At 31.9% G+C, this 12,669-nt stretch overlaps 3 protein-coding genes across 3 annotated transcripts; 1 reads left to right on the forward strand and 2 right to left on the reverse strand.

The window, feature by feature from the left end:
* The first annotated feature begins 500 nt into the window (after window positions 1-500).
* LOC108479504 (chlorophyll a-b binding protein P4, chloroplastic) lies at window positions 501-1,945 on the forward strand. The gene is made up of 2 exons (XM_017782154.2): window positions 501-829; window positions 1,219-1,945. The coding sequence occupies exons 1-2, from the start codon at window positions 624-626 to the stop codon at window positions 1,769-1,771; spliced, it is 759 nt and encodes a 252-aa protein (XP_017637643.1). The 5' UTR covers window positions 501-623; the 3' UTR covers window positions 1,772-1,945.
* On the reverse strand, window positions 1,859-7,017 carry LOC108479502 (agamous-like MADS-box protein AGL65). The gene is made up of 12 exons (XM_017782150.2): window positions 6,791-7,017; window positions 5,955-6,140; window positions 5,262-5,321; window positions 5,156-5,174; window positions 4,980-5,044; window positions 4,848-4,860; window positions 4,684-4,745; window positions 3,761-3,857; window positions 3,193-3,240; window positions 2,994-3,121; window positions 2,422-2,806; window positions 1,859-2,260 (listed from the first exon to the last, which is right to left on the reverse strand). The coding sequence occupies exons 2-12, from the start codon at window positions 6,137-6,139 to the stop codon at window positions 2,201-2,203; spliced, it is 1,122 nt and encodes a 373-aa protein (XP_017637639.1). The 5' UTR covers window position 6,140; window positions 6,791-7,017; the 3' UTR covers window positions 1,859-2,200.
* Window positions 7,018-10,362: 3,345 nt separating this feature from the next.
* On the reverse strand, window positions 10,363-12,414 carry LOC108479697 (expansin-A1-like). Its single transcript, XM_017782434.2, has 3 exons — window positions 11,991-12,414; window positions 11,459-11,771; window positions 10,363-11,144 (listed from the first exon to the last, which is right to left on the reverse strand). The coding sequence occupies exons 1-3, from the start codon at window positions 12,115-12,117 to the stop codon at window positions 10,838-10,840; spliced, it is 747 nt and encodes a 248-aa protein (XP_017637923.1). The 5' UTR covers window positions 12,118-12,414; the 3' UTR covers window positions 10,363-10,837.
* Between the last annotated feature and the right edge of the window lie 255 nt (window positions 12,415-12,669).

Genomic DNA, 12,669 nt, shown 5'->3' on the forward strand with positions numbered 1-12,669 from the left:
GAAATAGTAGATGTCATATTTTAAAATTAAAATTATTATATTTCTTTAATGAATTATTATAATTATAATTCATAAATTTATTTTAACATTATATAATTTCTCATAAAATAAAAATAAAAATATAAAGGGAAAGATAATGTAACATAGTAGCCAGTAATATTAAATTCACATAATCTTATTATATTGAAAGATTAAATTCATTGTAATTGAAGGCTATTCGTCATGTAGAAGCTTACAATACATAAGATAAAAAGAAGAATTACATTTAAAAACAGAATGGATTATAGATGAGACCAAAATCCCATGGATAACATCTTTTGCGTCCCATAAACACATGTCAAGCAATGATTGGATGTAAAAGACGAGCGTGGCAGATATGTAAGTAATGTATAATTGGTCCCAGATTATCATTTCTCAGCCAATAACAACAAAGAAAGGGATTATAGATAAAGGGATAAATCTTAGTTTATCTCAACCGTTGGATTCAACGAAATCAAACAATCAAATCCAACCTTTACTGACAACCACACATGAATGGCAATATCATAGTACAAAGCTAAGGCTTAAGCCATGCACTAAAACATTTACTTTCCCTTACCCATCCTTTCTTTCTCCCGGAAATCATGTCTGCCGTCACTACACAAGCCTCAGCTGCCGTTTTCCGCCCATGCACATCGAAAACTAGGTTTCTTACCGGGAATTCCGGTAAGTTAAACCGGCAAGTTTGCTTCAAACCAATGTCATCTTCATCAATCAGCTCATTCAAAGTTGAAGCCAAGAAAGGGGAGTGGTTGCCTGGTTTACCTTCACCGGCTTACCTCACTGGAAGGTACATTCTTTTAGTTATACTATTTGATACAAAATAAAGTGAAGATACTAATTCAGTATCTCAGACAATGGCATTTGCACCAAAATATAGATTATTTTTTTAACATATGAAAACTCTTGTTTTGAAGCAATATCTAATGTCTCAATTAGCTATTTGGTGGGTCACACTGATTATTTTATTCATTGGTATTTAAAGGAAATATACATAATCAGCTATCAGCAGTAGATTAAACCAAAGGAGGTGGTGGTTAGAGTTGAATTAGGAATTAAACTTTGACCAGTAGTGTATAAGCGAAAATAGAATCAATTATTGTGAATCAATCTGACAACCAATGATTTAGCTAGTTCGGTTTGATTCTTAACATTGGTTATAACATTATGGAAATGCAGTCTTCCAGGTGACAATGGATTCGACCCTCTTGGATTGGCGGAGGATCCGGAGAACTTGAGATGGTTCGTGCAAGCAGAGCTGGTGAATGGCCGCTGGGCAATGTTGGGTGTTGCAGGGATGCTTTTGCCTGAAGTATTCACCAAGATTGGGCTGATCAATGCTCCCCAATGGTACGATGCTGGAAAATCCGAATACTTCGCATCCTCCTCCACCCTATTTGTGATCGAGTTCATATTGTTCCACTACGTCGAGATCAGACGGTGGCAAGACATCAAGAACCCAGGATGTGTGAACCAAGATCCCATCTTCAAGCAATACAGCCTGCCCCCACACGAGTGCGGATACCCTGGTGGCATTTTCAACCCCCTCAACTTTGCTCCTACACTTGAGGCCAAGGAAAAGGAGCTTGCCAATGGGAGATTGGCAATGTTGGCCTTCTTGGGATTCATAATTCAACACAATGTGACTGGGAAAGGACCATTTGACAACCTGTTGCAGCACCTCTCTGATCCATGGCACAACACCATCATCAACACAATCAGGGGTTATTAAATTCAATTTCCCAGTTTTTGAGTTTCCTTTTTTGTTTTTTCATTCAAGATTTCAATCGTCTTCTCATTGCAAACAAAGTAGCTCCAATTTACAAGTAAAATTTCAGATAGCATCTAATCTTATTCATATTTTCAAACTAATGATAATAAATGTTCATCTTAATTTTCAACAAAAGAGTATTTTAGTGTACATTTTGGGGGATTTGGGAGTAACTTTCAAACCCATCCCCATTAAAACTATGCTTAAAACAAATTAAAAAGAAAAGAAAAGAAAGTTCATATACAGGAGCCATTTATCATGTTAAGCAGGAAACACTGGCCAGATATCAGATTCCATCAGAAAAACTCCATTGCTGGGTCAATTCTATCACAATAAAAGGCACAAGCAGGAAAAGTTTGGATTCTGATTCATATCTGTGAGTCACTTCAACTACAAATTATGACATTGACCAGATGGAGGTGTTTGATTCATAAAAGTCGATTTTGTTTGCTGCGATAAACAACAATCTGAATCAATGACTTTGCAGGCAGATTCAATTCCTAGAACACACTAAACTATAGCTAAGTAAATAAAACAAATCTGCGTATAAGACAATCAAATAACTTATGTCCTATAGTTAAGGATAGAACAGGGGAAATGATGTTCCTCACCTGATGGTAAGAATTCCCATCAAACATGGCAATGCCACAGGGACCTGAAGAAGTTATCCAAGCTTGATGACCACCATTAGACATAGTTCTCGGGGCTTCAAAGTCAGTAATAACTTGGTAAACTCCAGGACCGCCTTGTAAGTTCCCTACCATCTCAGACTTCAACTTCTCGTCATCTTGCAAATTTGAGGCACTAAATTGCGGGTATAAGTATTGCTTACCGAGTTGGGAATTTAAGAATGCATTATTCCCTAACTCATTCAGGACATTGCTTTCCTGTATTGTATTATCAACTTGTACTGAATTGCCAATATCGGTTTGATTACCAGGGACAAAGAAACCAGAATAGCCTGCAAGGGAGCCATCTGTAGGGCACTCTGTATCTCTGGATCAAATAAACACCAAAAAATAAGAATGCAATTTATATGCCACTCCGCAATAAATCATTTGAGATTGAAAACAACCACGAATCTGCTGGTTGGCCTTGAGAGACATTTTATTTTCATAAAATTGAATATCCAAGTTGACTAAGAGGAATTCAATTTTAAGTCGTGTATCCATAATGGTCTTACAGATTAGGGAGAAAGTTCGATTCATTATGCAATAACATTTGCTGATTGTCATTGTTCGGAAGCCATGTAACAGGTTGGGCTTCTTGCACCCCACCAATCATCACAGGCAAAGGCATTGCGTTCTGAAACTGTAAGCCAGAGTAAGTTTAAGATACTTCCCCCAAACCAAAGAAAGACCGAGAGTAAATACTTTTTCTACCTGGCTAGTGGATTCTAGTGGCAGAAGATGGTGCTTTCCATAGTTCTCCTGCCAAAGAAGTACCGTGCATAAGTAATTTATAGTTAAACATGGCTTGGTATTAACTTGGTAACTTTATCAGTGCAAAGAGGCTAAAGAACAAGGCAGTTTTCAGCAGGATCCGGTCTTGCTAACCTTTATTGTAGTTAAAATTATGTTAATCAAACACAGGTGTGAGTGTTGGATACGAGTATATGTTAGACATGAGCATGGTCAGATTTTATAAGTTTTTTCATGTATTTGAAAGATCCTTGGAGGTTATATCCCCATATTCGTCTGCTAGGCATGAGTATTGGACACAGATACTTCAAAAGAAATGAAGAGTTGGAGCAAATATAGAGTTAAACAACCCTATCATTTGAATCAAGTAAATACATGCAATAGCTTGATCATACTTTACATATGGACATATATATATAATAAACATATATATGCATGCCAATGAGCATATTTGTTTCTGTATCTCTGAAGTTGAAAGGAAAGTATAAAAGTGCATGCAGATCACTATTACTGAAAGAAAACAACATACCTTGTGTATCCGGATACGCTCAATGGATTCTCTAAGTGAATCTTCCATCTGCCTAAGATGTTCTATGTTGTCAATTTTATCCGGATTATTCCAGTAGCTGAAATCATTGCATGATAACAAAAGAATTACCCGAATGACTCCATAAAGAAATTAATCATGTTTTTGCAGTGATAATATGCACATGTTACTGTCCAAACTGTATCGGAAAACACAAACAGTTAAGAAGGAACACAACCAAAATAAAGAGATAGACAGGGTACAGAACAACCAAAAATCAACATAATTGCTACCATCCGAAGGTTAGAGGTGAGCTATAGATTGAGAGCAGTTACAGGGTTTGAGTTAAAGCAAAGATTTGAGCTGAATAAGGCTTTCAGCATCAGAGACACTTATTTTTCACAGAGTGATGTGAAAATCAAAATTTTTAAATCCAGGTTTATATTTTTTCTGCATGATGCAACCTTAAATGACAAGCAAATCCCTTGAATTATATTTTTCTCATTATAATATCCCCACGATAGTATATAGTAACATTAAATATATTAATCAAGTTCATTCCCACTATATCTTAATTCTATTCAAATTGGCGACAAACATGCCACGTAAAATCCTAATGCAGAAAATGCTGAAACTTCCATAGTGGCATCAAAATGCATCTTGTATTTTCTATACTCGGGCAAACATTAACCTAAACCACCAAACTCAGAAAAAGTGGTTAATTAGGGCCTAAAAGATTTGTATAAAAGATGTTGCAACGGACAAAGATTGCATGTCTTGCAGTATACATTAGAGTTTAAGAATATAATTAGCTGTAACACATAATTGTAAACAGTAAGACCTCTTCTTATCTCATGCAAACATTTTATAAACAAGACCAAAAAGAAAAAGCAATACTTTAACAACCAAAAGCTCCAAAGGTGCACCTCAGTCTCTTATGTACTTCGTTAAGCCGAGCTTGCAACATTGATACTTCATTAGTCATTTCCTGAAAGTACCAAATATCCAAGAAACTTTAAAAAAAAAAAAGAGGAATAACCAGAAAATCTAAGATCAAATGGGACACACGTAATGCACGCAAACTTCATACCTCAACAGACTGACTGCAGCACCGGTAAAAAAAGAATGGAAAAAATAAAAAGAAAAGAAATTAGATTCTTCCCAATATCTTTCTTAAATAGAAACACATTATCTAGAAGAAAATGAAATAACGGTCACATACGTTGCACCTAGAAAGTCTTGTATGTTTAAATCATGATCCAATTTCTTGAAGGTTTTCTTCAGTGCCTATATTCTCAATAACACGACTCAAAAATTAGAATGATAAAAGTGCAATAATGCTTTACTCTTAAGTTGAAGCAGAAGATATTGAAGAAAATGAGTTTCAAGGAGTCTTACTTCAAGGCTCTCCAGCTTCCTGTTGAAGACCAATGAAAACCAGTTAGCTAAAATGCCATTTGAATACGAACAGATTATTCAAGAGGTCAAAATTCAAAGTGCACACCTTTTTGCCCTTTCTTGTGGTGTTAATTGTGCAAACTTCGCAATAACCTCTTCAATAGTGCTGGGAGAAAAAAAGAAAAAGAAAAGAAAACAAGCACAAAATATGAACCCCATTACCTTACTCTATTTTCTTCTACAAACATGGTATCTTCTTTTATATACACAATAATGCATAAATATATGATTATTTAGACAACAATATATCTATGGCTATTTCAGAATAGCTTGTTATGTGCCTGACGCTGTGTTATGAGGAAAGCGAAGAATCACAGTAATAATGGTTCTAATTAAATAAGAAAATCAAAATACAGCACAAATTCAGAGATAAAGAAGGCAAAGAACATACTTTATTAAAATCCTAGTCCACTCTAGCCAAAAAAATAAAAACATCTTAGTCCACCATGTTTACTAATTAATCCAACTGATCATCACAACTGTCTAAGAAAAAAAATGAAAGGATATCTGTATCTGTTAATATAAAACATACACAAATTCTCAATATATATGTTCTACTTCTTACACTCATGTTATAAGTTGTGTTGATATGAAATTGATTTCTCTATCAAAGGAAAATAAATAGATATCATTAATTCAGGGGATGCACAAAAAGTAATAGCATTAATTCAGCAATCTCTTCTGAAACATAAACTTAGGCCCTCCAAGAAATTAAAATATGATTCCATTCTTCCAATACCTGCGCTCTCCATGGAATAGAGTAGGCTTTCCGGTTGGAGAAAACATGAGAAGGATAATATGAATGTCACATAGTATTGATAATTCCTTAGCTTTCTTCAAGATTCCAGTTCTTCGTTTAGAATATGTAACTTGTCTGTTGCTATAGCTCTCTAACCTTTTAATTTTTAGTTTAACCCTTCCCATTCTGCAAATTCACAAGAAAATCTTAGGTCCTTTTCTTAAACCATATTTTCATTCTAAGTAAAAAATCTCAACATTTACTCACTTTAACTAAGCAAAATAAAGCTGTGCAAGTGTTGTTCTCATTCCAGGCACCAACCTTAAACAACCATATGATCTTCAATAGAATTTCAAACACGGATACTCAAAACTGGAAAATTATCTGAAAATTTAATAGAAAAATGTCGAAACATAAAAAAGAAAAAGCATTTGTTGACACCCATCATCATGTTCCCTTTTCCACACAAACAGAGCATATCTTATCAAGCGGAAAAAAAAGGTTTTAAGTTGAATATGATTAAATTTTCAAAAACCCAGAAAGGAAATATCAAAAAATAGAAAATAAAATAAAATAAAATAAAAAAGAGAGAAAATTTTTAACCCCAACAGAGAGAACAAATATTTTCTCTTATTGACAATAAAAAAAACAAATATTTTGTCTTTGTCCCAAAAGGAAACCCAATTTACAGAAATGGAGTATACCCAGAAGAGAAAATCGTAGAGGAATAAAAAAACAACAATAGATGTGAAGAATTCATTGAGATAGAAAAGGAAATCAATCATACAGTGAAGCTAAAGAGGAAAAAAATAAAAGAAAAAACAATGACAGCTTACAATTTAGAAAGGAGGAGGAGGAGGAGGGGTCAGGCTATGATTTCGGTGGATAAAAACACACTGAAATTTCGTTTCTTCACGAAGAAGAGGAGAGCTTAGAGACGGTGGAGAGAGCCAGCCAAATGGACGGTGAAATGTTCGATAAAATGTCTAACAAAATCTAAACCAGAGGATTGCATAGCTTGGGCCGGGTCGGTAATCTTTTTGTTTTAAAAACACCCGATTCATTATTCAAAAAATAACAAAATATTTTACAATTATATTTATATATTTTTATTATAAATTAAATAAAAAATTTAAATTATTAAATAGCAATTTCGATCCATTCAAATTTTAAAAAAAAAGTTACGTCCCAACTCGATTTGTGTGTTGTATATGAGCCAAGCTTTACCAAATCGCATACAAATGGACACATGGAGATGTATAATCTAATAATAATAATAATAATAAATTATTAAAAGTATTAAAATAATATTATTATAATAATATTTTAATTATATTTATAAGTGAAATTAATAAAATTAGTTTATTACTTTTAAAATTAAATTTTAATAAAATTTAATGTAGGATCAACATTTACTATACTTTATCCAACACCATATAAAATTAAAAATAACCCTTGAATTTTTATTAGTAAAATAAAAGAAAGTTATAAGGTTACTTATTCAATAAAAAATTATTAATATTTATAATGATTATAATAAGTGATATAATTAATTATAACTTAAAAATTATGTTCAAATTATTATATAATTAAAATTATTTTATTAGGATTCAAAAATTATCCCAAATTTGAATAAACAAAAATTTATTATCTTAAACTCTTATCATATATGTTCTTTTTATACAATGTCTAGAACTACACATAGTCATTTTGACCGACAATAATATTTATACCAATCGAGCTAAGAATCAATCCGCTTGACTTATTTATTATTTATTACTAAGCTTTACTTTTAGTTACACTTATTCTCTAATCATTTACTATTTGACTTAGTTAGTAATTTATTATTAAATTTTATTTTCAAAATTTGAAATATTAAATTACAAATTTATCATATATTAATTTACAAGTTTATTATTTTTAAAGATATTAAGCATTTTTTCCCTTGTTTTGGAGGGATCAAAAGTAGTTTTATCATATATCAAGTTATAATGATGGGTCGATATGTGTAGATATTTTAGTAACTAATTTTTAATTAATGATGTGTTGATTAGAAATTAAGTTAATATGCAAAATTATATGTTAGAGTTATGATCCCCAAATTACACATAACCTAACTTTTTAATATCTCATCTTTAAAAAGAGAGTCACATTCTCTATATTACTTGTGTATTAATTTGAAAAATCAAAACTATAATATTCAAAAATTTTAAGAAATTGATGAATTCAAGTATATTTTCACATTTAATTTTATTATTAATGTTGACACAGATCTTTTATTTATTCAATTTTGTATAATAATTTTACAGTTATAACAATAATAGAAGAAGACTAAGGATCAAGGCCTTTATCTAGAGAGGGCCAAACTTAAAGTGCTTGATAGATTTTGAACTAATTTACTGTAAATCTAAGTGTTTTCTTTTAAGTGAAAGCAAGATTGATTTTCTTTTTACGAAGGATAAGGAACATTTATGATGATTACTTGTGTTGTCATGCCTTGCTCTGCTCACCATATAAAATTCCATTCCTTATATATACAACTATTAAAAGAGTGACGATGTAAAATGTGTTATAGAAATAACTTATATGTTTCATGTTTATTTGAAGAATTATGTATACTACCTTATTATAAATTAGTATTCTTATTAAATGAATCAATTTAATCCCTATACTATTAAAAAGAATTAAATAAGGTTAATTTGTAATAGATTTAACTCTTATTGGTTAAAATTGACATAAATTTTTTTATTTAATTGTAGTCCAACTCCAAACAAAAGATAAGTCTAAAAATATTAACTTTATTAATTAGTAAATGATATTTTTAAATACTAAATGTTAACTCGCTAATATGTGACATTATTTGATTCTTTTTAATAGTACAGAGACTCAATTAATCCATTTAATAGTAGAAGAACTAATTTGATCTAGTCCTCTAATAGATGGACCTACCAGGTACTTCCACCTTAAATACTTATTTACCTTTGAAAAGATTAGAAATATTATAGTTAATAGTAAAAATTAAATTGAAGCGAGTAGGATGGGACAGAGATGAATACATCCAATATCCATAAAAGTAGTAATAATTTTTAAAATTATACATTAAATTATTTAGCGTGGGGTAAAGCATGCCAAACTAAAGTATTGATAGATTAGATAATATTCATTGTCACCCTCCTCTATTGTCATCTCCTAAAACTCTCCTTTAATCAAATCAAATTTATATTAATATTAACATTATTTGTTCAATATTTGATCTGTAACCTTAAAATTTTCCAAATCGTTTGGATTTTAAATAGATAATTTAAGTTATTTGAGTCTATCCAATATATTTAATAAAAATGTTATTTTTTATTTTTATTAAAATTTTAAAATTGATATTATTTTAATTTTAATTATAAATTTATAATATTATATATATTTTATTGAGAAAATATTTGGTATACTTTTAGTGAGGTTTTAGACTTCAAATACAGGGTCAAAGGTTAACAATTATCTTATAAGGGTATAGTAAATTATTTAAAAAAAATAAATTAAAAAAAAAAAACACAAGGCAAATTTCAAGGCTACTTGCGGAACCTTTTAAGTAGGAGAAAAATGTGATTCGGTATATTCAAACCCACATCCTCTTACACTGGTAACAATATCAATACCAACTGAGCTAAGATTCAATCAATATATTATCCTTAATTCTAAACATGAGATACTTGCAAGATGAAAATATAATATAGTCAACCCGCTCTAAAGTAGTCCTATTTGTTTGCTCAATTTTTACTTGTTATAAAGAGGTGGTTATTATACACATAAAGTAACATACTATTATAAAGAAATAATCATTATAAGCTTAACATATAATTCATATAGTGAATTTTTATCAATAAAAAGTGAGAATTATGTTTTAAAAAAGTGAGGATCAAATCAACAAAATAAAAGATATATAACATGTGCAACCATTTTTGCTCATCTTTTATCATTTGTTAATAAATTTAAGTAATCAATTTATATATGTTTATAGTGTTCTAAATTTATAGTAAAATATTTAATTACTGAAACTTAATAATTTATTGCAATGATATTTTAATTTTACTCATCGAAGGTTATTTTATTTAATAAAATACGATCATAGATTTATTCACATCAAATTTAACATTTTATTGAAATAATATTTTAATTAAAATAACTTTCATTATAATTAATAGACTTGTTTATATGAAATAATTATTTATTTAAAATTTTAATAAAGTGCTAATTTAATAAAAATGTTGTTCATAATTATAAATAATACTGTTATAAGTGAAAAGTTGTTATAAAAAGCTAGATCATTACTGTGGAAAGGGGCTCACATCTAACGGTAAAAAAAGGGAAAGTTACTATTCTGTTTTGAAGGTACATGTTATGAAAATAAAACAAATTTATATAAAACTAGTACAAATTTTATTATCCCTCGAATGCTGATTACAGATTGCTTCACCTAAAAGCAAAAATTGTAGCAAACCAAAAAGAAGAGGCGGCCGGCAGGTTTTTAAATCAAATACCCACCGCCACCGCTGCCAATTTCTCTGTCTCCGCCTTTGTCAAAAGAGAGCAGAACAGAAATAAAACAGCAACCACCACCACCACCTTTAACTTTAATTTCAATGACGAGGGCCCATCTTAAAATTAAAAGCCTTCTCACCATTTCAACCACTCTACGAATTTAAAGGTTTTTTTTTTTTTTTTTTACTTGATATAGAGTTATAACCTCATATTATGATTAATCTATTCATTTCGACCACTCTACCCCTAAAAACATTAATCTTTTACACCCCGGCTTAATTCAAACAGTAATAAGACTGCAATGCAATATTACGATTATCATCACTATTATATTACGGATTCTGGAGAGTTTAGGGGAACTGTGAGCCGGTGAAGGTTTGGCCAAAGGACCAATTAGGAGGGACGACATTGTTAGAGACAAGAGTTCGACCATCACTGGTGGTGACCTTAAAGGACAGACTTTGTCCATTAAGGTAAGTGTTGCTCTGCCAGTTTTGGCCCCAGTTCCTCGACAGGGGTTGCCAACCGGTTCTTGAACCTTTTATGGAAGCCGATACAACATCGCCTGCACCTCCTACGTTGGTGATTAGGACTAGGTTGAAGTATGAATGTCCATTGATTGTGAATCTTATGCCTCCTCTCTTCCTGCACGCTACCCTACAAAAACTCCACACAATACCAAACTCTTATCTGAAAAACCAAAGATGAAAGTTTATCTATCTCCTCTCTCCTCATTATTATTATACAAGTTAATCCAATTCAGGTAAAAAGGACAAAAATATAATGAAAAAAATTCATTTATTAATAAATTCCAAAATTCATAATTTTTTTCGGTTCTTAGTCTTTTAAGAGTTCTAGTCGATTTCTTAGTTTTTCAGTCGACCAATCATTTGAAGTTTTATCTTTTTTGAAATAAATAAATTATCATTATTATTATTGTGATTGGGAACGTCAGTAAAGGGTGATAATACCTTCTATAAGCTACAGGAACAATCCCAGCTTTGTAATGGGCGATTCGTTGGAAAACAGGTTGAGAGAGATCAAAATGAGGCAGAGGAGGGTTGCACCAGCCGCCAGCATTGTTTGGGAGTGGACTATTTGGTGGGCAGAAGTTGGTAGCAGTGACCACAATCGAGCCAGGCAGGCACCACCGTGGGTCATTCACGCACTTTATCTCGAAACAAGCTCCACAAGTCATGCCATTATTAAACAGCGCAGTGCTTAAAGCCGCTGTATTAGTCCCATACCCTTGGGTGTATAGGTTCCCATATCCACACGCCCCGCCTTCAAAATTATCAAAACAATTGCTTTACACTTCAAAATTTAACACCCCCCCCCAAAAAAAGAAAAACATCATTGACGAAGTTTTATTAGTGTGATACATCCGACATCCTTACTTTAATGTGGACAAGTAAACCAAAATAAAATTTTATCTTATGATAAAATCAACATCAAAATTTCACGTTTATAATTAAGAAAAAAAAAATCATATCTGAAACGTACCCATTGTGCCAGAGGCATCACCACCGCCGTAGAATGTGGCATGAGCATCAACCCATCCCCCACCATATCCATAAGCATAGGAGAAAAAATGAAGAAAAACCATGACAAGTAGAGGAAAAAGTGCCATTTTCGTGGTGAATTTATGAAATGAAACTTGAGAGATTGGGTGTCCTTTAGGCTTTAGGTAGCTTAGGGAGGAAGAAATGAAGCAGTGGTATAAATTAAAGACAAGTTTTGTTTTGAGTAATGAGGGAAGGAGGAGGAGGTGGGGGAATATATAGAAAGGCGACGAGTGGGAACGTCACACCATCTTGGCTAATGAGGTGTGGGGGTGGGACCTTTCAAACCGCCAGGTGCAAGCGGTTTCTTCCACCCTGTGGACCCGAACTCAGCTTTCCATTCAAACCACGTTCTTTTCTGCTTCCCTTGGCTCTTTTATTACTCTCGACGGTTGATGCATTCGATTTGGGTGAAATGGAGTTCATTATTATAAGGTTTTATATTTAATGTTGTCATAACACCAAAGTTGTTATTCGGGATGTTTGACTGTGTGTAATAGGAGGTAATTTACACAGTGAAGAGTGTGAAACAACGGTTCACATCGTGAATGATGTGGAGAACTAGAATCAATAAAATTAAGGGTTTAAAAAAGTTTGAGTGAATCTTGATAGTGTGTTGA

This window comes from Gossypium arboreum, chromosome 12, assembly GCF_025698485.1.
Source record: "Gossypium arboreum isolate Shixiya-1 chromosome 12, ASM2569848v2, whole genome shotgun sequence".
Taxonomy (NCBI): domain Eukaryota; kingdom Viridiplantae; phylum Streptophyta; class Magnoliopsida; order Malvales; family Malvaceae; genus Gossypium; species Gossypium arboreum.

Excerpts from the sequence above, each read along its gene's own strand:
- LOC108479504 (XM_017782154.2), top strand. The coding sequence starts at position 624 with ATGTCTGCCGTCACTACACAAGCCTCAGCTGCCGTTTTCCGCCCATGC. Across the intron at positions 830-1,218 it reads CCGGCTTACCTCACTGGAAG|TCTTCCAGGTGACAATGGAT; the intron begins GTACATTCTTTT and ends ATGGAAATGCAG.
- LOC108479502 (XM_017782150.2), bottom strand. The coding sequence starts at position 6,139 with ATGGGAAGGGTTAAACTAAAAATTAAAAGGTTAGAGAGCTATAGCAAC. Across the intron at positions 3,858-4,683 it reads GAAGTACATAAGAGACTGAG|CTACTGGAATAATCCGGATA; the intron begins GTGCACCTTTGG and ends CAATGATTTCAG. Across the intron at positions 2,261-2,421 it reads ATGGGAATTCTTACCATCAG|CAAACAAAATCGACTTTTAT; the intron begins GTGAGGAACATC and ends TGTTTATCGCAG.
- LOC108479697 (XM_017782434.2), bottom strand. The coding sequence starts at position 12,117 with ATGGCACTTTTTCCTCTACTTGTCATGGTTTTTCTTCATTTTTTCTCC. Across the intron at positions 11,772-11,990 it reads TGATGCCTCTGGCACAATGG|GCGGGGCGTGTGGATATGGG; the intron begins GTACGTTTCAGA and ends ATAATTTTGAAG. Across the intron at positions 11,145-11,458 it reads GTTCCTGTAGCTTATAGAAG|GGTAGCGTGCAGGAAGAGAG; the intron begins GTATTATCACCC and ends GAGTTTTTGTAG.